This window comes from Pongo abelii, chromosome 18 (genome assembly GCF_028885655.2).
Source record: "Pongo abelii isolate AG06213 chromosome 18, NHGRI_mPonAbe1-v2.0_pri, whole genome shotgun sequence".
Taxonomy (NCBI): Eukaryota; Metazoa; Chordata; class Mammalia; order Primates; family Hominidae; genus Pongo; species Pongo abelii.
In genome coordinates, this window is record NC_072003.2 from 87,127,270 (window position 1) to 87,148,699 (window position 21,430).

General features: G+C 58.8%; 2 protein-coding genes across 18 annotated transcripts in view; one reads left to right on the forward strand and one right to left on the reverse strand.

The window, feature by feature from the left end:
* The window catches only part of JPH3 (junctophilin 3), a 102,442-nt gene extending 93,552 nt beyond the window's left edge, over positions 1-8,890 (forward strand). The window contains exon 5 of the mRNA XM_002826729.4: positions 5,776-8,890. Within this exon, the coding sequence (XP_002826775.2) occupies positions 5,776-5,856 (81 nt within the window). The 3' untranslated portion in view covers positions 5,857-8,890. The remainder of the gene's footprint in view (positions 1-5,775) is intronic.
* KLHDC4 (kelch domain containing 4) overlaps positions 1,535-21,430 on the reverse strand; it is a 71,108-nt gene continuing 51,212 nt past the window's right edge. For 5 of the 17 annotated variants that reach the window (XM_054533142.2, XM_063717078.1, XM_063717080.1 and 2 more), the window contains 4 exons: positions 19,833-20,041; positions 17,867-18,269; positions 16,938-17,060; positions 12,087-12,508 (listed from right to left, as the gene is read on the reverse strand). In XM_054533142.2, the coding sequence (XP_054389117.1) occupies positions 16,939-17,060; positions 17,867-18,269; positions 19,833-20,041 (734 nt within the window). In that variant the 3' untranslated portion in view covers positions 12,087-12,508; position 16,938. 17 annotated transcript variants of the gene reach the window in all.

Consider the following 21,430-nt stretch of genomic DNA (forward strand, 5'->3'; position numbering starts at 1 on the left):
CCCTTGGGCCGTGAGATGACCGCTTGAGTGTGCTGCATCCTGGACAGGAACCCAGAGGCCTAGAAACAGCTGGGGGTGGGGCTGGCACCGGGGCTGGGAGTCAGGTCAGACACCCCGGGGTGGGGGGCGGGGCTGCCAGTCCAGGTTTCTCTCACCCATGGCGGGTGTTGGGGTTGGAGCCGGCTCCCACGTGAGGACCCCTGTGTGCGACTCACCCTGAGCCTCACCCAGCACCCCCCACCCCCCCCCCCCCCCGCCCTAAATTCGTTCCTCCAGGGCAGGCAGCTTGGAGGGAAGAACATTGTCCCCCTGGGCTAGACTTGGTGTGCGAGGCTGGGGGTCCTGGGCTAGACTCAGTGTGCGAGGCTGGGGGTCCTGGGCTAGACTCAGTGTGCGAGGCTGGGGGTCCTGGGCTAGACTCAGTGTGCGAGGCTGGGGGTCTTGGGCTAGACTCAGTGTGCGAGGCTGGGGGTCCTGGTGCTTCACACAGGGCTGGCCTCCCCTTGAAGGAACCCTCACCCTGCAAATCCCACCCTGCTCCCTTGAGCAGTGCTGCAGGAATGAAAGGCTGTGGGACGGTGGCTACATAGGATCTGTGCACGGCCAGGCCCTCACCCCAGCAGGGCTCTGCTCGCTCGTGGCTGCCAGGCAGTGCTTGGTGCTGAACAGAAGTGCCGCAAGCCAGCGTGCCCCTCGGGTGTGAGGACGCAGGGGGTGTCTGCGGGGGGCGCTCAGGGAGTGTGGGGCGGGCAGGGGGGCCATTGGTAGGTTTATTGTCGATGCTGCGGCAGGGGTCGGCGTCTGTCCCTGCCCGTGACCTAGGGGAGCTGTGGTTTTCTCCTTCTGCCAGCCCCACCCCCAGAGGAGTCACCGCGTGACACCCCTTTGAAGGGGCACGTCCTGCCGGGCGGCAATGCCTGTTTCTGCCTCTCGTTGGAACCACTGCGGACGTCTGTCTGTCCTGCTGTCGGGTTCCTAAGATGCCTCCCCCTTCCCCAAATGCCCACAGAGAACAGCCCCTGTGCTCCTGCTGGGACCAAAATACCAGCTCACACTTACAACTTGACTTTCCCCATCGCAGCCAGAGCCGTGTGCGTGGCTGTGCGCGCGCGGTTATTTTTGGAACAGCCAAGCAGTGGGCAGAGCGGGAGGTGTAGGGCCGGGTTCTATTTTTAGCCTACTTAATGCACTGGCACTTTTGGGTGCTTTTAAATGAACCTCCCTGGGGTCAATGCACAAGCTGGAGACAAGTGCCAAGCTGGCCTCTGGGATGAGTTCGCTATGGGACATGCAGGGTGCTACATGCTGCCCTGGTCCTGCCCGGTCTCCAGCTGGGGCTAATCTGGAAGTCCCGTCGCCACAGCATCGTGTCCCACCTGCCCTGGAGGATGCCAGCTGAGCTCCTTGGAAGTGACTACCCTGAGGTACCTGGTGCTGGTGCAAACAAGGTTTCCCTCCCCGTCTCCCTCCCCGTCTCCCTCCCCACAGCTTTGGAGCTGTGTTTTTTGCCAGGTCGGTGAGGGGAGATGGTGTGGCCAATCCTAAGCACTGTTCCAGGCCCTGTTGGTGGGAAGCAGGAGGGGCCTGTGCCAGCCGGCATCCGTGTCAGGGGACAGGCGTCAGGGCAGTCGAGTGCCAGGCTGAGTGCCTACCACCTTCACGGGGGTACAGCTCTCTGCAGTGTCTCCCCTGGGCCACCAGCAGGGTCTTGGGTGCTGTCTTCTGGCCATCCCCCTCCACCATTCCCAACATGCTGCAGAGCTCACAGGCCGGAGGTCCTGGGTCCCACTGGCCACAGATGGGCCTGGGATTCTGGCCCGCGTAGGGCCCTGGCAATTCAGGGTTAAGTCTCTCGGGACGGAAGCACAGGTTCTCCTTACCGCTCTGCCGGTGAAGGAACTCTGTGGCCCTGGCTGAGTTTCCCTCTTGGTGAAATGATGGATATGACCTGATGGTGGGGTCCAGGGTTGGGGGATAGCTGGGGAGACAGAAGCTTCCCTCCTGCGGGCAGCCGTGCCCTCGCCCACAGCGTGCGTACCTGCTTCCTGGCCCAGAGCACGGGCTGGACTGTGGCAGAAGAGGTGCCACTAACCACCCCCACTCCGTCCTGCTCCCCCACTGCAGGCCGACTAACACCCGGCCCTTCCTCCTAGCTGGGGTGGGGGGGCATCAGTGGACAGGGCTGGGCCCTTGGCTGTTCTCTGCCCCCTGCAGGCTGGCCCGGCCCAAGTTGTCATGGGGCCCAAGACTCAATACACCTGCCCGAGGCCATGATGCCACGGAAAGCTGGGTTCAGGCAGCTGCCCCTGGTGCAGAGGGCTCGGGGCAGCTTGCTTTCTCTCTGGCCGAGTGGAGGCCCTCGCTGTGTCCACACCTCCGCTTCCATCTGCGCCTCAGGTCCCTGATGGGCTGGGAGGTTGCAGAGGGGGTGGGCCTGGTGCTGCTGTGGCTGCAGGTGCCCCCTGGGCAGGACCTCAACCTCTGAGGACCCTCCTCTCTGAGCTGCGTCCTGAGGGGGACAGTTTACAAAGCCCTTTGCTGACGGGGGTTCAGCTTGTCTGTTGAGCAAACTTTTTTTCTTTTTTAAAAAAGTTTCTTGGCCAGGCACGGTGGCTCACACCTATAATCCCAGAACTTTGGGAGGCCGAGGCAGGTGGATCACCTGAGGTTATGAGTTTGAGACCAGCCTGGCCAACATGGTAAAATCCTGCCTCCACTTAAAAATACAAAAACTAGCCGGGCATGGTGGCACGTGCCTGTAATCCCAGCTACTCAGGAGGCTGAGGCACGAGAATCTCCTGAACCCGCAGGAGGCAGAGGCTGCTGTAAACTGAGATCACACCACTGCACTCCAGCCTCGGCAACAGAGCGAGACTGCATCTCAAAAGTTTCTCAAGCCAGTGTCTCTAGGTCCTGAGGGCTCCACTCCCCAGTGTGAGGAGAGGCGCTCGGGCCTGGGAGCTGATGCCTAGGATGTAGCCAGGGGTGCCCCTGCCAGGTGCAGTGCAGAGCCCGGCAGGGGTGTGTGAGACCTGAGGATAGCGTCTGGATGTTTCTCTCACGTTAACGGGAATGAGATAGGCTCATTGGCTGCTCATCCCCAAATCCAAATGGAAAACCGCCAGCCGGGGCCGGGCAGAGGCGAGTACTCCCACCCGCTGCCACTGCTGTGCTGAGCCCGCCGTGCCGAGTGGTGTTGGTAGGGGCCTCCCGAGGAAACTGCGCCAACGCAGGAGTGGCCAGAGCCTGTCCAGGCCACAGACGGGGCCACGATGAGCAGTGCTGCCCAGGGCATGTGGGGGGCAGCACCTGGACACCACAGGGAGGGGAGGTGGGCACCCAGGTGTGGGCAGGACTGGACCAGGAGGAGGAGGGGCCTCTGCCAAGGGGCGGAAGGTTGGGAAGGGGCAAGGGTGTGATGGGTTCCGAGTGCCCCATGCAACGGCTGTTTTGGGCCACATGCTCAAGCAGGCACCCAGGGAAGACCAGCCTCCGTGCTGGGATCGGGCCCTTCACCATCAGCTACGATGTTGCTTCATCAGCGGCACAGCCTGGGGCAAGGATGAAACTGACCGGGGAGACAAAGGGTCCCCAGGCCACACAGTCAAGCAGGAGGCTGCTTCTCTGCCGCAGGATGTGGCATCCAGGCTAGGCCAGGCGATGGCAGGCTGCCATCCCCGGAGGGAGTTCTCCTGGCAAGGCCGTGACCCCACTGGGGCCCTGAGTGTGCATCCCTCCTGCGCGGCAAGAGCAGAGCAGGACACTGCCAGCCCATAGCTCCCACAGTGCGGCCCTGGAGAGCTGACTTCATGCGGGATGTCTGCTGTTCTTTGCGTAGCTTTAGCTTTACTGAGAGAGAAAGCATGTACTGTTCACTTCAGGTGGCCACAGTGTACAAGTCAGGGATTTTAATGTATTCCCAGTTGCACAACCATCACCCCCAATTCTATCTAGACCGGCTCCATCACCTTAAACCTCAGGGCCATCAGTAGACACTTGCTGTCCCCTCCTCCCCCCGCTCCCGGACTCTGCTTTCTGCCTGGCGCCCAGCTTCTCACACAGCATGCATCGCTCCTGCACTTGTCCCTGAGGTGGCTGCGGTTGCAGGGCCCATGTTTTCCCGGCTGTGTGTTCATCCTCCACTGGACAGCTGGCTCTGCTTCCACTTCGTGACTGTTGTGAATCCTGCTGCTGGGAGTGTGTGCACACACAAGGTTTTGAGTGGAGGCTTGACTTTGCCCTCTTAGAGTTAGGCCTGGGAGTGGAACTGCTGGGTCCCAGATGTTCTAAGGAACTCTCTTCCAGTCTCTTGGATAGGAGCCAGCAGCAGCTGCTTCCTTGTGGGTGGGGGGAAGGGGAGGTACATTGTTTGGGCTCCCCTCCTTAATGCAGGCCTGAGCAGCCCTCACCTGGTGCCACATGATCTACTCAGTCTATAACAGACGACCCCATCATGTCTTTGAAATCTGACCAGAGGCCAGACTTGGAGGCTTAAAGGAGTCCATGGAAAACCAGTCTAGTAACAGGGAGGGGAGGAGAGTAGCTATCCCTGAGGAATGTGTATCCTGGGATCTTCAGGACAAGCCCTGGTCCATCTGTATTGCACAGCAGCAGGATGGCTGTGTGGTAGGAAGTGGGGGGCTCTGGGGGCTCTGAGCAGCTCCTTCCCCAAGTGGGGTCCACATCTCCTTCCAGGTGGCTGTGAGATGCAGAGCGTGGTGGGGGTTGGGGGAGACAGGGGCAAGTGTTCTCCAGAAGCAGACCCTGGGCAAGGCTGCAGTGGGTGTCCCAGCCATTCCTGGGCTGGGGCCACCTTTCAGGAGGCGTCCATTCCCTGTGCAGCAGGTACTGTATCTGCAGGGCAGCACCCAGCCCTGCCCTCCTGGGAGCTTCCCAGAGGGGCCACACTGCCTCTCACCCCTGCCTGGTGTGAGCAGAACACAGTGGGGTGCGGGACGGCAGGAATCACTGCAGAAGGGCGCCCCGGGAAGAGGCTCTGTTGTGAGACGTGTCCTACCTGGCCCCGGCAAGCACAGGGAAGGTGGCAGCCTGGTCCGAGTGCCCGGGCTGTGCGGCTGAAGGGGGAGTCTGGCACTTGGGGCTCCGGCGGAGGCTGAGGACTTGTGAGCCACTTCAGGGAGGTGGTGGCAGCAGCACTCAGGACAGTGACCTGAGTCCGAGGCAGCTCACAATTGGACACAGTCCTCCAGAGCCAGTTGGTGTGAGGGGTTTGTTGAGGAAGGTGTGGTGGGAGGAGGGGGTTTTGCTGAGGACGCTGTGCTCACAGACTTTGGGAGGCCTTTCTGCTGAGCCACATCCGACACTGGCTATGGCAGCCATGCGGGCACTTCTGAGATTCTGGTCACAATGCTCTGAGGTCCCAGTTCCACAGAGCAGGAGAAACCTGCTGACTGGCACAAAGGCTGCATGCACCGAGACGTTTGCTTACAGGGAGGCCTGGGTGGTTCTCTCCAAGGGCACCCTGGGAGAGCTGGTACTAAGGGTCTTGGGGCCGCAAGGGAATTCCAAGACCAGCAACCTCAGACTTATAGGCAGGTGGGGCTTCTCTCCCCCGTCTGGACTTCGAGGGGCTCAGGTTCTGGTGGGCCTTTGGTGTCCAAGCGTTTCTAACATCCTCCCGTACACTTCCACCCCCGAGGGTCTGCTAGTTTGGTGAAGAGACGTGGGTGGGAGACGTTGTGGCCCAGGCAGAGCCCCCCGCCGCTGTCGCTCACCTCTTCCCCTCGCTCACGTCTTCCCCTCGCTGTCTTCCAGGGCTCAGCTCCTATCCTGGTGGTCATGGTGATCTTGCTCAACATCGGAGTCGCCATTCTGTTTATTAACTTTTTCATCTGATGAGATGTCGCGGTAGCAAAAATAGAGAAAGGGTAGAAAAAAGGGACATTAAAAGCAAAACCACAAGAAGGGAAAGACCGCAACTCGGACAGCCCAGCGACTTCCAAGTCCTCTCACAGAAGAACCACACGACTGGGTATCACTCACAGTTTGCCTTTTTTTCTGGGTAATGTTTTTTGGATTTTAGCCAAAATTCTTCGCTTGTATAACACTCTGCTGTGTGGCATGGCAGAAGGAGGCCAGCACGCAGCCCCTCCAGCTCCACGTGGAAACAGAAGGGATCCCGGCACATCAGTGGTAACAGCGGATGTTGTCCTCGTGGTCACACGTCCCGTCTTGGGTGTGGATGGAGGGCAGCCCGGGGCAGAGCCTCAGCCCTGCGCCCCCTGAGCAGCAGGGCTGGCTCCCGTCGATACGAGCTTGGAAAGTGGATTCACTGCTTCCTCTGTCTAGAACAGACGGGTGGCAAGTACGGGCGGGAGGCGTGGAGCAGGGTGGCCCACCCCAGCAGGCAGTAGCCCAGCCTTTTTCTGTGTGAGATCTGTGCTGCACACCTGAGGGAGGGGGAGGGATCGGCCACCTCCTCCCTGTGAGACGGATGCAGGTCCTTCCCTCTTCTCGGCACTGCCCCCGGCCTTCCATGAGAAGCCGACTCACCACACCGAGTTTTAAAGCAAAGCCCTTTTCTTCTGCTGCCCACTCACCGTGGGCCCCATTCGGCTGTTTCCCCCACCAGACCCCAGGGAAGCCGGGTCCCACTCTGATCCGCCTGGGCTCAGCTAAGCACGGAAGCCGAGGGGCTGTGCCGTGGAGCTGGCCTTGCGCTGGGGCTCTGGGTGTGTGCGCGCTTGTGCACTTGGCGTGCAGGGTGGACGCGTGGGCTTCCGTGTCCCTAGCAGTGAGGGGCCTAGAGGACGCCTTCTCCCATGGTTACTGACCTCCACGGGTTTTCACATCTTTGTACTGTGCCTGCCTCAACTTCCCCTAACAGATATGCATATTCCTTCCAGATGCCTCAGTGCTACACTAGAGTGGGCCTGGTCCCAGGACAGGAATGTGGTTCAAACCCAGTGGCTTGAAACTTCCTGAGAAATTGTAGCATATCCAACCCCCCAAAATGTACAATGTAAACTTGTTCAGTCCAACAAAAAACAGGTTCCTTATGTTTCTGCCTTCTCCACCAGGGTCGCTCCATCACCCAAACAAAAGAACAAGGTTTGCCAGGATGTCCGAGTGCCCCGCGGCCCTGGCTCTCGTGTGCATGGACGTGCCTGAGGGGTCCGGGCACGGCCATACACAGGACCCCTGTGCCCGGGGAGGCACTGCAGGGATTCCCCATCCGGTCGTCTTGGGGCCAGCCCGTCTTATGGACTCTGCCTTGCTTTGCTTATGTTTAGCTGTTTCTCTGCTACCTTTCGAGCAGACTTCTTTACTACACTGCACTGGATTGCTATATTTTTAACCAGAAATAAACTAAAGATTAGAGCATGTTCCAGTTAAATTCAGTTTTATTGTTTTCCGTTATATGTTCACTCCCCGTTCCTTCTCGCAGCCTGGTCTGGGGGGGGCATAGGAGAGGGAGGGAGGACTGACGGTCATGCGTTTCTGATAATGTCGCCTTCCAAACGGATGTGACATCTTTTCCGTTTTTTAGTATCAAGTGGTTGCTGCAGACCAGAAGTTAACCAAATAAAGACTCCTGCTCTTTGCAGCTCTCACAATCAGCATGCTGGGAGAGGGGTTTTGTAATTGTCTGCAACTCTTTGCAAAGATCACAGCTGCTTTTGTACATTCCAGTAACTGCATGACACAAAACGGTACCTGTGAGCAGGAGACACATTCACACCATGAGACACACACAGAGGCAGGTGTCCCTGAGCGAAGCCGTGCAGATCCAGCCCTAGGGGCCGTCAGCTGCTGCCGTAACACAACCTAGAAAACCAAGCCAAGGCCGGCCCCTTGCCTTCCATCAGCGAGGGCAGAGGGCAAAGCCACTTCCCTGTGAATTCCAGGAGGATTCAACCAAGGCTAAAATACCCTGGGTCTGAGAGAATCGAATCTTTAATTGGTTTCCACGTGGGGTGATTAAGAAGGCTGCTTCCCACCTGTCCGGAGCCTTGGCCTTCCCTGACGGGCACACAGTCCTTCCACCCAGACCCAGGGGGACCTGCTTCCCTCCACACACTTGGGCAGGACAGGACAGCGTGTGCCCGGCTGGCTGCTGCTGCATGGAGAATTTGACGAGTTTTCATTAACCCGAGAGCAGCCTGGTGAGAGCCATTTTCTCCCCAACAGCTTCTTCCATGTGCACCCCAGAGGCCAGGAGGAAGAAGTGGCATCCCCTCCAGATGGCAGCGCAGTCTGCGGGGGGTGAATGTGGACAGCCCATGGGCCAGGCTGGCGTCTCCCCACCCTTACAAGCCTGCAGACAGGTCCACCTCTGGCCCAGGAACAGATTAGCCCTGCCCTGGAAGAGCTGCAGAAGACCTTCTGCCCCGGGCCCTCTGGTGAACCTGTCTGTGCCCATGGCTGGCCTGTTTTACTTACCAGCCTCTGCACACTGGATGGACTGGTGCTTTCTGAATTCAGGAGCGCACAGAATGTGCCTGGATAATTTTGGGAGCCTGAAACAGTCTCTTTATCCATTCTTTTGGACCTAGAACCATTAGCTCACAGGATTCCCAAAGATACAGATCAGGCATGCAATGCCTGAGCCGAGCTAACTGACAAGACAGTGGTGATGTAGAAAAGCAGGGCAGGGGTGGGCGCGGTGGCTCATGCCTGTAATCCCAGCACTTTGGGAGGCCAAGGCGGGTGGATCACCTGAGGTCAGGAGTTCGAGGCCAGCCTGACCAACATAGTGAAACCCCGTCTCTACTAAAAAAAAATACAAAAGCTAGCCGGGCGTGGTGGCGGGTGCCCGTAATCCCAGCTACTGAGGAGGGTGAGGCAGGAGAATCGCTTGAACCTGGGAGGCAGAGGTTGCAGTGAGCGGAGATCGCGCCACTGCACTCCAGCCTGGACGACAGCGTGAGTCCGTCTCAAAAACAAGATACACATTGTAGAAAGACGGGCCCTCCCCCGCATGCACTCAACTCGCTCCCCTGTAAGGCCCCAAGCCAGGCCATGGGCCAGCGGTCCACGGGACGTCCACACTCCAGACTGTGACCGTGGCTCTAACCACACTTGCTCCTTTTCACTTTCAGAACCACACGGCCACCCTGTCTCACTGAGGGCTGTCAGCCACCCCCAAGACACTGCAGACCTAAAGAGAGGAGAACTTGAGGGAAATGAAATGTTTGTTTTTCATACTTTTTCAGTTCAGGTTCTTGGTTGTCCTTTACTCCTTCCCCGGGAAGTTTTATTGACAGCTGGACCCGTGGGACTGAAGAGGCCCTGAGGCCTGTGGTGGTCCCCAAGCTGCTGGCACTCCTGAGCTGTGTGCGGCGGCAACTCCCCTCACAGTCTTCATGGGACAGTGCAAATTTCACCTCATACATGCGACAGAACGCTCTGCAGGAGAGAGGAAGGACCGTCTCCCTCCTCTAGGTCATGCTCAGTTTCTCTGACTCTTCCTAAGTTTGATCCCACTGTTCCTGCCTTTGGTCTTGGAAACTTGACATCAAGGTGCCTATTAGATTTTTGGTCGTCGCCTTCCATAGCTGCAGGTGCCTGTGACTGTGTCTCCCTTCAGCCAGCTGACAGCACTGGGCGCAGCAAGCTTCAGGACATCATGACGCTGCCCTCCCGCAGTGCCTTTAACCTCGCCCGGGCCAGGGTCTGCCTCTAGCCCAGGACCAGGACCCCGATTCCAGATAAGGCGGAGGGAGGAGGGCAGAGAGTGGAGGGAGGAAGGAGGGCGGAGGGAGGAGGGCAGAAGAAGAGGGAAGAGGGTGAAGGGTGGAGGGAAGAGGGTGAAGGGTGGAGGGAAGAGGGTGAAGGGTGGAGGGAAGAGGGTGAAGGGTGGAGGGAAGAGGGCGGAGGGAGGAGGGAGAACGTTGGAGGGCAGAGGGAGGAGGGCAGAGGGAGGAGGTTCAAGGGTGGAGGGAGGAGGTTGGAGGGCGGAGGTTGGAGGTTGGAGGGCGGAGGTTGGAGGTTGGAGGGAGGAGGGAGGAGGGCGGAAGGAGTCAGTCAGCTCAGGCACCTGGTTGGCTTCTCTTGCGCCCAGGCCGCGTGTCAGGTGAGACAGTCGGTACGCAGAAACTGAGGAAGCGACTGTCCCCAAGTGCCAAGGAGGTTGCCGGCTTGGCCTTCAAAACAAGCAAGGAAAAGTGCAGCTGCCTTTGTTGAAAAAAAGCCAGGCTGTATTTTCACCATGTGCCCCCTGCCTTGAAAATGAACTACGGAATGCACAGCGGGTGGGGGGGTGGGTACTGGAAAGGGATGGAACAAGGGTCCGTGGCAAACCACGAAGCACCTGCGGGCCAGCACTTCCCGATGAGCAGAGGCGGGGCCGGCACCTGGCGCTGGCTGCAGAGGAGCAGTCAACGCCACCAGAGCAGAGGACCTCAGCCACTCAGGTTAGCAACAAGGTAGCAGGGCGCTCAGGAACAGGTGAAGCCATACTGTGGAGAGAAGCTGAATGCTCCTCTCAAGCTTCGGCCCACCCATTAGGAACAAATGCTCTTTAAGTCTGTTTTTTCATGACACCCGAAGTGGAAGTGCCCGAGCTGTGAGTGCAGCCACAGCGTTCGTGCCAGCTTGTTCCCAAGCCTGGGAGAAGCAAGCGGCCCCGTGACGGGCACAGGCCACAGCGTGGGCGGGAGCTCACCCCATGTGTATCCGGGTGCTGGGCCCAGGCCGCTGGGTTTCTGGAGTCGGCGGAGCGGGCCAGACAACAACCTCACACGCCTACTTCATGGCCACTCGTCCGCCTCGTCCACTCCTGGCATTTGGGATCAACATCCTGTCTCAGACACGCCCTTCTCGTGCGCCTACGCCACCTGCTCAGGCCTATGCCGCCCACCCGTCCTCCCAAGCGTGCACACCCGTCCGCCCTCCTTCCCCCTTGTCTGTGCCCCATGGGACAGAGGCCTCCAGCTGCACCACCGCTGCTCGTTACCAGCTGCCATCCACACCGAGGAAGCCTCTTTGAGCCCAGGGAGTGGTGGATGGGGCTCTGCTGTGCATGTGCTCCCCGGGGCTCTCCCAGCAGTGGCGGATGGGCCTCTGCTCTGTCCTTCTTGGTCATCTTCCTGGGCCTGCAACAAAGCTCAGCCCAGCAGCCAGGCAGCTCCTTACAGAGGCTAACGCCGGGTCTGGTCCCTGGTGACCCCAGGCGGCCGTGAGAACTTGTGACCCCTGAGATCAGAACAGCCTTCGGGTCCCAGAGCTTCCTGGGCGATCGTGTGTGGAACAGACCAGGAGATTCCACCGGATATGGGTTCAACCTTGACCACCAACGGCCCAAGGGCTGTCTCCCCCAACCATGACAGCCAACTCCTCCTGCACAGCAGCTCTGCCAGGCGCCGAGTCCATGAAGGGCAGCCACTGTTCGGCAAGGAGGGCCAATCTGCCGGGGGCTCCCAGGCCCTGGGGTCAGGCTGAAAGAGGAAGATGGGTGTGAGGGTGCGGGGGCAGGGGGGCGGGCCCTGCAGGGTGGTGCCTGGCCCATCCTGCACCCCCAGCCTGGGAACCCCCGGCTTTCTCGCATGGGCCTCTGGGGAGCTCGCGTCCCCAAGTGTGGCCACATCAGAGCACACTTCTCGGGTAGCACCTTCCCAGGCAGGTCCGTGGCCTCCTCGGGGGCAGGTGCCCCCTCCTGGACGCTGAGCTGACCTCTCTAGCAGGACTCTGCTCATCTGCACCATTTGCCATTTCCACAGAAACCCTGTCCCCAAAGCCCGGCGGAGAAAAAACCCACAGGGGCCTCTCGGCTCAGGGGAGCCACGCGGAAGAGGCACCCTCGCTCCAGCTGCTGAAGCAACTGAGCCTGCTGCAAATATCTCTGTGAACTCGGACAGAAAACAGTGTAACCTGCATTTCCTTCCAAGTCAGCCCTGGCGCATGTGAGCTGCTCGCTAATACTGTGTACAATCATTCCGTGCAATGACAAAGAGAGAACTTTTCTTATTGATGAAGTGGTTTAAAAAGTTACCCTGAATCTTTTCTCTTTGCTTTTAAGCTGGAAAAATAGCTTGATTACTTACAAAATGAAAATCAAATAGTGTTCCTAAATGAATCGAACAGTTTAAATCATACCGTTACGAAAGCAAGGAACACTGTCAAGATTAAAAAGAAATTCTGCTCCTTTTAGTAATAAACAATGTCGTGTGACACTTTGGAACGCTTGTCTCATTACAAACCAGCGTCTTTACTGAAGTTCCTTCTGCTGCAGAGCTGCACGATGGATGTGTGGACAGAGCTGGGTGGCACGTGGAGGCTCTCCTGGTTTCCGAGCAGGAAACGTGCTGTGAGCAGGAATCGTGAGTGAGTTCCGTGGTGTCCCCGGGTCAGCACGCGCAGGGTCCTCAGTCTCGCTGGCTCACCAGTGGTGGCCAGGGCATGCCTCCCCCAGCCCTGAGTCTCCGCAGTGCTGACCAGGACATGCCTCCCCAAGTCCTGAGTCTCCGCAGTGCTGACCGGGGCATGTCTCCCCCAGCCCTGAGTCTCCCGGCAGTGCAGGCAGCGTGGGCACAGGGTTTGTCACAGCCTGTAAGTGAATGGAGTACACAAAAATAACCAGAGAGGCAGGCTCTGCCCTCCGGGAGTGCACAGGTGTTTTTTAAATGCGTGTGTTCACGTAATTAAACGTCCCTGTTTGTTTCTCAAGTGATTACTCAATTTCTTCCCAGCCAGAGCTTTGTAAACCTGCGCTTCTCCCCCTCAGTGATGCCTGAGTCCAGCCTCTAAAGGTGGGTCCCCTGGGTGGGCTGCAGCCAGTGGGGGCTTGGAAGGGCTCTGAAGGTTGAGACAAGGAAAATGGGCATGAGCTGGACTCGGGGAAGCTGGGTCACCATAGTACCTGCACTGTGGCCCTTGGCCATGACAGTGTGTCAGCTTCCGGCAGGGACTGCTTGTGTGCCTCAGGACACCACCGTTAGGACCCCAGTGACCAGGCGTGGCCAGGCCCCGGATGGCACTGCTGCAGCTCTCTTGTGAAAGAGAAATGGAGGTGACTGCAACCTGCGCCGGGAGCTATCTGGGCTATGAAAACGAGACTGGCCTCCGGCACCCACGGCCTCCACACAACACTCTTATACTGCCCAGGAGAGCAGCGATCACTACTAGCAAGTTCCTTCCATGCACAAAGGAAGGCAGGCTGAGGCCATGATCACAGCTAGAGCTCGGCTCCTTTTCCTCCGAGCTGGGGAACCACCATCCCCCGCTCCTTCTGGAAGAAGGCAGACTCTTCTCTGATGGAAACCATCAAGCACACAGTGCCATCTCCTCACTGCAACGCCCGAGTGCCACGTCCAGTGTGGGGTCTCGCCTCGTCACCTGAACGTCACGTGGAAGGAGGCGCCTGTGGAGAGCCCTGGGGAGGGTCCTGAATGTCACGGGGAAGGAGGCGCCTGGGGAGGGTCTCTCTCACCAACAGGCATCTTGGTATTTGGTCCCCCAGTGACTTTGTCACCTAGACAATGACATCCTGCTTGTACCAACTCAATTAAAAAAAAAATCAGATGTCAAATCGCAATCAACACTGCTCTCATCTAAAAACAAACACAAACTAACTGCCTGGCAAGGATTTCTAAGCTCAATGGGTGGTTCCCTTGATGTTCATTCCACCCAACAACCCCAACCCCAACCACGAAAAAAACCACCGCTCATGGCCAGTCCCTCCAATTCATCCTCACACAGAGCATGGCGCGCATGGGCGGCAGGGGGAGAATGGAGAACAAGATGATTCATCCTTTAAAATTCCACAAAGCCCTGCGAGGAGGAGCCGTGGCCCTGCTGCCAAGTGGACCGGCCAGAGTGCCTCACCTGGTACGCCCGCCCACCCTGCCGTCAGGGGTCCGGGGGCCGCGTGGGAGGGCCGCAGCTGAGGGAAAGGCTTCCTAACAGCCAGCAGCTCACCACAGCGAGGAACTGGGCAAGAAGGTGGCACCGAGTATGGCGTGTCCCAGCCGCACCACGCCAGCAGCTCCTGGGAGACAGAGGCCCCGGGCTTTTGTGCCGGCCGCTCACACCCTGCGGTGGCTGTCTGGCCACCAACTAGTTCAGTAAACTGGGCCCCGGCAGACAGAGCAGACCACAGGCCCATGGGGCAGGCAGAGCTCTGCACAGGAATCCACAACCCTCCGTTGTGTTCTGCATCTCCCACGGTTCCACACTGAAGGGGCCCTGTTTCAATCACGGCCGTGACAGCCACTCCATGCTGGGAGCTTGTCTATCTGATCCCCATTGGTTCTGATCAGCATCTTTCATTCAAACCAAATCTTTAGCAACAAAAATGCTTTCTGTATAAGAAAGTGTACAAGACGTTTCTTCCTCAGGGCTGCTGTCATCTTTCTTTCAACTGGGTTGATTCAAAAGTATCTTTTTCCTTGGAATCCCATCTAATTAGTTACAAGCTCCTCTGAAAAACTGTCTCTGATAACAGACAACTACATTGAAGCCAACAAGATCTTTCCATTCCTTCCTCCAAGAGCAGGAGGGAAGAAACAACCGGCCACACAACGGCGTCCATCTTCTGGACAAGAGCCGGAGCCGCAGAGCCGGGCAGGGACTGGGCAGAGCCTGTGGGGGCGGGGACGCTGCTGCCTGCGCTCTGGCTTCTCAGCCCTGCCCGAGCCTCTCCCAACCAGCTCACCTGAGAGTGGGAGGAAAAGGACCCTGACTGCCCAGCACTCAGACAAAGTGCCCAGACTGGCCGCCAAAGCCGGCCCAACGCAACAGAAGCTGCAGCCCTCAGGGGGGTTGGGGGGGGCGGCGGAATCCAACACAAGCTGCAGCCCTGCGGGGGGGCGGGGGGGCGGCAGAACGCAAACACAAGCTGTAGAAATTGCAGGGGGGTGTTGGGGGCCGGGGGCTGGGGGGGGCGCCGGCACAAAAGCAAACAGAAGCTGCAGCCCTCGGTTGGGGGGGGGTCTGCGGGGGGGGCGGTCAGCGCAATGCAAACACAAGCTGCAGCCCTTGAGGGGGTCGGCACAACGCAAACACAAGCTGCAGCCCTCGGGGTCGGGGGGTCGGATTGGGGGTGTGGTCGGCACAACGCAACACAAGCTGCAGCCCTTGGGGGGTTGGCGGAGGGGGCCGGCACAACGCAAACACAAGCTGCAGCCCTCGAGGGGGGCGGAACCTGCAGCCTCACTCCTGTTGGCACTGCCACCCACATCCAGACGCACCAAACAGGTGTCCCCACCAGGGAACAGGCAGTGCCCAGAGCCTTCCCCTTTCTGATCAGCATTCTGGTCAAATGACAATGGAAGCCTGAAGTGAGGTCACACCCATGGCAGTGGGTGGGGCCCTTGGGGCCAGTTCAAGTGCCACCCACCGAGGCCTCCTGAACACCTGGCTGCACCAGGGAGCTCAGCACATGCCCTGCTGCGGAAGAGCTGGCGAAGTGCCCCTGAGATGATCCTGAGTGGCGACACTTCTGAAGCCAATGCCCCAAGGTGACCTGGGTGTTCCTGGGCCCACCCGGGGCCATGAGGACAAAGCAGCCAAGGGAGCAGGGAGGTACTCGCCACCAAGTCAGCTTCTAGTCCTCTCCCAGCGGCACTTCCCCCTGCCCAACACCGGCTCCGCCAGGAGGGAAGTCTCCCCACCACCCTAGTTTTCAACTCCCAGATAAGAAATGAGACCATAGTGAATATGTCAGCCCCATTATAGAAAACTAACGATCCTATATTCCCACTGTTCAAAATATTTAAGATACGCAAAAACTGCACCAGGTGTGGTTTCAATGCTCAACTTTTGACCCCAATTATGCAAATCCGAATTGGCCTTCAGTCTTGGACTGGAGCAAGCCTAGGCTGGGAGTTAGCGCACCACAGCCTTCGGGGGCAAGGAGGCTGCAGCGCTGGAGCCAGGAAGAGCTGGATGGGGACACCTGGTGGCAGCCATGTGGGGACGTTGGGAGCCCTTGCCCTCCGGCCTCCCTTCCTGTCACTTTGCAAATGCTAATCCTAAACCCTAAACCCGACTGAGATAGGGACAGGGATGGTCCCACCACAGCCTCCCAGAGACCATGCAGCGGCAGGAGGCTCCCAGGAGTGAGGCCACTGCACATGAGGAGCCCCCCATCACGAGACCCCCCGTGTGCAGCCGGCCAGCGGTGCTTCACGTGAACGAGAACCGGGAAGGTGTGCACTGGCCCTGGGCTGGTTTTCAGTTTCCAGGCATCAGAGGCTGATCCCAAGTGTGAAGATAGATGGGCAGTCAGGGCCCTCTTCTGGTTTTGTAGAAAGAAAGGCTCACAAAGCACAGCAATATTCTGGAGTTTCGGGGGCAGAAACCTGCTTCTCGAGGGTCCTTCGTGTCCAAGGTTCCACCCTCCAGTGTGGGGTGGTCTCGCCCTAGGCCCAGCCCTGGCCCGGGGCAGAGTCCCCAGGAAGACTGCAGTATGGCTGCACAGAAGACAACCTCCGCGGTGGTCTTATTTCAAGTGCAGTTTATTTTACACAACACACAGGCTGCTGAGGGAATCACCTGCACTGCACTCAGTTGAACCTCCGGCCCGGCGCCACGTCAGAGACTAAACCATGCGAGAAAGTTCACACCCTGGCCTGGGCCACCCACCTTCAGCTCTCTCCTGTGCATCAGGGCACAGGTTGGCCCCAAGAGCTTCACCCAACACGGCTGGGTCCTGGGCGGATGTGGGCACAGCACTTGCCAGGAGCCCCTGGCAGGGGCTCTTCTGATACGCAAAGAGGAAGGAATGAGAGAGAAACACATTCAGCCGAGGGGGAGGCCTGTGCAGGGGTGGTAGAGAGAACACCGGGTTTTCAGGGAAGACCTCATCAAAGAGCCCACAGGCACGCGGCACTCATTAGCAAGCTGCCCAAATTACTCCACACACCAATGTTTTTTAAAAATTTACAAAGCTGAATTCTAATAAGAATCCGATAAATATGAAAAGCCTTTCACGAACACCCAGCAGCCGCGCCGCCCGCCAGCCCGAGCCTGCTCACCTCAGTCCTCCGCACCGCTCTCCTCTCTGCTGTCTTCATCCTCGTCCTCGTCTCCACCCTCGGCGCCCTCAACCTCCTCACTGTCCTCTTCCGAGTCCGTCTCCTCCAGCCACTCCTGAGTTTCTTCAAAAGCAGAATGAACACACACACATCAGCGCAGCTGAGGCAGGCTGGGGAGGCTGCGGGACGGTGGTGGCTACGTCCTGGGGGGATTCCATGTTCTTACTTAAGAACCATGATGTGAAACCTAACTCCTCTTCCCCGACCCCCTTCAGATCCACAAAGGAAATAGACTGCGCTCCCCTGGGCTTCAGGACAGAGATCTGAGACGGCAAACACACAAAAGCACCCCCATAAGGGAGCGGCTGGCCAAGAGGGCCTCCTGCCACCCTCCACGCTGGCTCTCGGTGTTCTCACACAACAGCAAACATCCTGTGCCAACGGTTGACTACCTTTCCCTAGATTTGTGGATTTTGCTTTAGTCTCAGATCTTTAAAAACTGCACGGTGACTCGAGCCCAGCAGCAGTTGGGATAAAGGGGACGTGTGACTACGGCAGCAGAGGGGCCCTGGGTCAGGCAGCAAGGCTGGAGGCTCAGACCCAGGGCCTCGGTGCCCGGCTCGGACGGCTGTTCACAAACAAGCATGCTGTGGACAGAGCAGCAGATGCACCCGTGTCCTGTGCCACCAGAACCGCAGCTCCCGTCAGCACCCGGGACAAAGGACAGACGTGCCCAGGGTGGGCCCCCCTTTCCACAACAGGGTCCTGTTCTGTCACAGTCTGACCGTGGAGGCAGGAGCACAGGCCCCTGCGAGGAGCATCGGCAGAGGCTGCCTCTGGGCAGCTTGCGGGGCTTGCTTTTGAGTGACGCGACACACGACCGTGGGCTCTCGCTCCCAGGCACGGAGGCACCAAGCCGCCTGGCTCACCTGGGTCCATCTCCACCAAGGCCTTCCACGCCTCCATCCTGTGTAGGTCCAGGCAGTGCAGGTCGCTGAGGGTGACCTGGCGGTCGCCGGCCTCAAACATGCCCCCATAGACGTAGAGCACCCCATGCTTCACGGCCAGCATGGCGTTGGAGCGTGGACACGGCCCGGGTGCAGAGCTGCCAGCCTCCTCGGGGCTGTCTTCGTCCTCAGACCGGGGCTGCCCCGCCGAGCCTGGGGCGGCGAGCACCTGCTTAATGGTGACCACGGTGCCATCCTCAGCCACCACCTCCTTGACCACCTGCACAGGTCCCTGGGTGCCAGCTCCCCCACATGCCAGCTTGCTACCACCTTCGGACTCCTCTTTTCTGCCCCGCCTGCGTTTCTTCTTTTCAGACTTGGGTCCCTATTAATAGACCGAGGGAGCAGAGAGCAGCAGCTTCAGTGAGGCAGGGGTCATTCCTGCTATGCCCACGAGGCCAGGCAAGGGTTTGCGGGGACCGCTCACAAGCGTGGGGAATGTGTGACACAGGAGGGCGCCGTCCCTGACCGCCCTGGGTGCGGGCACTGGGCCGCAGGAGCATGCTCTGTCTCCCACTGGCCTCACCATTCACTCCTGGGCTGGGGGAGAAAACCCCCCATTGCGTGTCCTCACTGAGGGGCAGCTCCACACCTCCACTGAGAGGTGGACAGACCCCAGACACAGCGCACCAGCCCCACAGGCTCTGACGTTCACCTTGGGAAAACCCAATCACCCACAGTGCTGGCTCCCAGAATGGCTGGGGAAGCCAGGCTGAGGGGCTTCCTCCCCTTTCCCAAGCAAGATGGATGGTCAGGCCCACAAGCCGAGCTCATTTACTACAAACGGCAAGCCAGAGAGGGGCCCTTCCTCACCAAACGTTTCTAAAGGGGAGCTCTCAGGTCAGGCTGCCTCCTGCAGGACAGCCGTCCATCCCTCTCTGTCCCACTTCCCTGGCTGTGTTGCAGGGGTCAGTCTGGACCCTTCTGTCACAGCCTTTGTCATTTTGTCACAAAGCGCTGCCAACTCACGAGGTGACATTTGCCAGGTTATTTCCAAATTTTCCAAGGATCACTACCTCCAGATCAACCCAAAGTCAGCTTCCCATTCTAGACTTCTAAGATCCACTTTGTGTCTGGACTCTGCAACAATGAGTTTCAAAAGGGAAAGCTCTCTGAGGTCCTCCGTAATCCTGGGGAATGTCAAGGGCCCTGAGATAACAGTTTGAGAACCGTGACACTAGCTGGGGTCAACACGCTCTCTGGAAAAAAAAAAGCCACAGGGGAAACCTGTACAGACTCTGCTTGGAGCAATTCCTTCTAAAGTAAAAGAGCGAGGCGGACTGTGGGTCCAGAAACGAACCCTCATGTTTTCCCAATTTCCAGCCCAGGTGCCACCACACGTCAAGAGCAGCTCCAGGAGTTTGCAACCAACAGGGACCAGCCCTCCTTGGCCCTTTCTGGGTCCGGCTGACCTGGTACACTCGGAGACCCTGAGGCCAACTGGGGGATCCCCTTCTGGGACTGTCACCCACTGTTGTGGCTGTGCTGGACTGGCCCTGGACAGCAGCTATGCTCAGGCGGACAGTAAAGATGGTGCAGGAAACCAGGGAAGCTCAAGCATCATAACACAGGCTGGTTCACACCAGGACCTCCAGCAAACCTTTCTCACACAGAGGGCCGGGGAGGTCCCGGGCACCTCAGCCCAGGGCAACTGGCTTCTGAGGCAGCAGCACCGCCAGCATCCAGGACAGACTGAGGGGACCGTGACCAAGGGCTCTCCAAGCCTAGTCACCCAGGACACAGGCAGAGACGGAACCCCCGCCTCTCTTGAGAAAGTTCATGGGCTTTGGGGGCCCCGATACCCAAAGGTGCTGGAGGGAGGCAGCGGGGGCAGGGACCCGAGTTAGGGCCGCGCACCACAGCGCGTGCTACTCAGAGGTTGCACTACCTTCAGCTGTCCCTCAAACCAACGGTTCCTGGTGGCGTCGTAGAAGTACAGATCGTTGAAGAACTCGCCCGCCAGGCTCTCCTCCTCTTCCTCGTCACAGACACCCCCGAAGAACAGTGTCTGGTGATTCAGGGCCATGGCCGCAGAAAAGCCAGACCGTGGGGTGGGCTTGACCCCTGAAGGGTTCATCCGAGTCCACACCCACTTGTCTGTCAAAAGAGAACAAGGAAGTGGGATAAGAACAGAAGGAAGGACCCTGAGAGCCAGCCCGGGACACGCCCAGGACCCCAGGTGCCCCCCAGAACGGGGTAAATGAAAACCGTGAGACTGCGGGCAAAAACTCTGCTCCCTCTACAGAAAAACAGACACCACTCAACACCCCTCGAGTTCCACCCTTCTCCTTAAGAGAGCTGGCATTCAACAGCTTTCCACACACCCCGAAGCACCTCTAAACTAGGGGCAGCTTCAAGCCGCAGCGGAAAGACAGGGATTGGGCAGAAGCAGCACACATGCTAGACACGCAGAGGGGCTTCCGTGGGGAGACCGCCCTGCACAGGGACCTTTCGCCTGGCATGGGGACCCTTCGCCAAGGGGGCTGAGTGGCCTGCGCCAGCCCCCCTTGGGCCTGCACGGGGACCCTCCGCCCTGCACGGGGACCCTTTGCCCAGGGGGCTGAGTGCCTGCGCCGGCCCCCCTTGGGCCTGCATGGGGACCCTCCACCCTACACGGGGACCCTCCGCTCTACACGAGGACCCTTCACCCGGGGGTTGCAGTGTGGCCAGCGAGGAGCCTTCGCCCGGGGTCTGAGTGCCTGCACCAGCCCCACCTTGGGCTGCAGTGTGGCCAGCTCTACTTCAGGAGGGGTCTACGTTCTCTCTTGGCACGCGCCTATGTGATGTGCCAACCCTCAAACAGAGCCCAATGTGCAGGAGATGTCTTCCCACCACTTCTAGGAGAGAGAATGGAGATTTTCTTCCTCTAATGAACATTAAAAAAAAAACAAAACAAAAAACAGAAGCAGCAAATGGCCATATTCTGTGTGGTGCTAGATGTCACCCACCCATGCCCAGTGTGGGCGTGGCTCTGGGGCCCCCCAGCCTCATTTCCCACCAGCACATGACTGTGTTAAGGAACAGGGAAGACCACCACAAGAACTCGCCACACAGGGCAGGACCCTCTCCGGTGACAGAAACCCACACACACAAGGTGTGTCGCTCCTCACCACGATGCTTTCCTCCTGGGGGCTGAGGAGCGGAGCACACAGGCTCAGGGCCGCCCTACGGGAAACAGTCCAGCATCCAGGTTCAAGTTCACTCGGGTGTGAGCTGGAAAGTGACTGAAAGAAGGGGTCTGTCCTATCCACCAGGGGTGCAGTAAGGCAGGGCCCTGGGAGAGGCACCTGGGCCTTTTGACAGGCAAGTGGATGTGGACTCAGATTAATCCTGCGAGTATCTCTGAGGCCTCAGCCTGAGGACTTTTAGTGCAAGAAGGAGGTAAAAACACTTTGCACGACGGTCCCCTCTCCTGGGGAGGTTGGAGAACTTGCTGTGGGTCACAAAAGCAGACCTGGCCTAGGCATTGGGTCTCCTGGGTCTAGA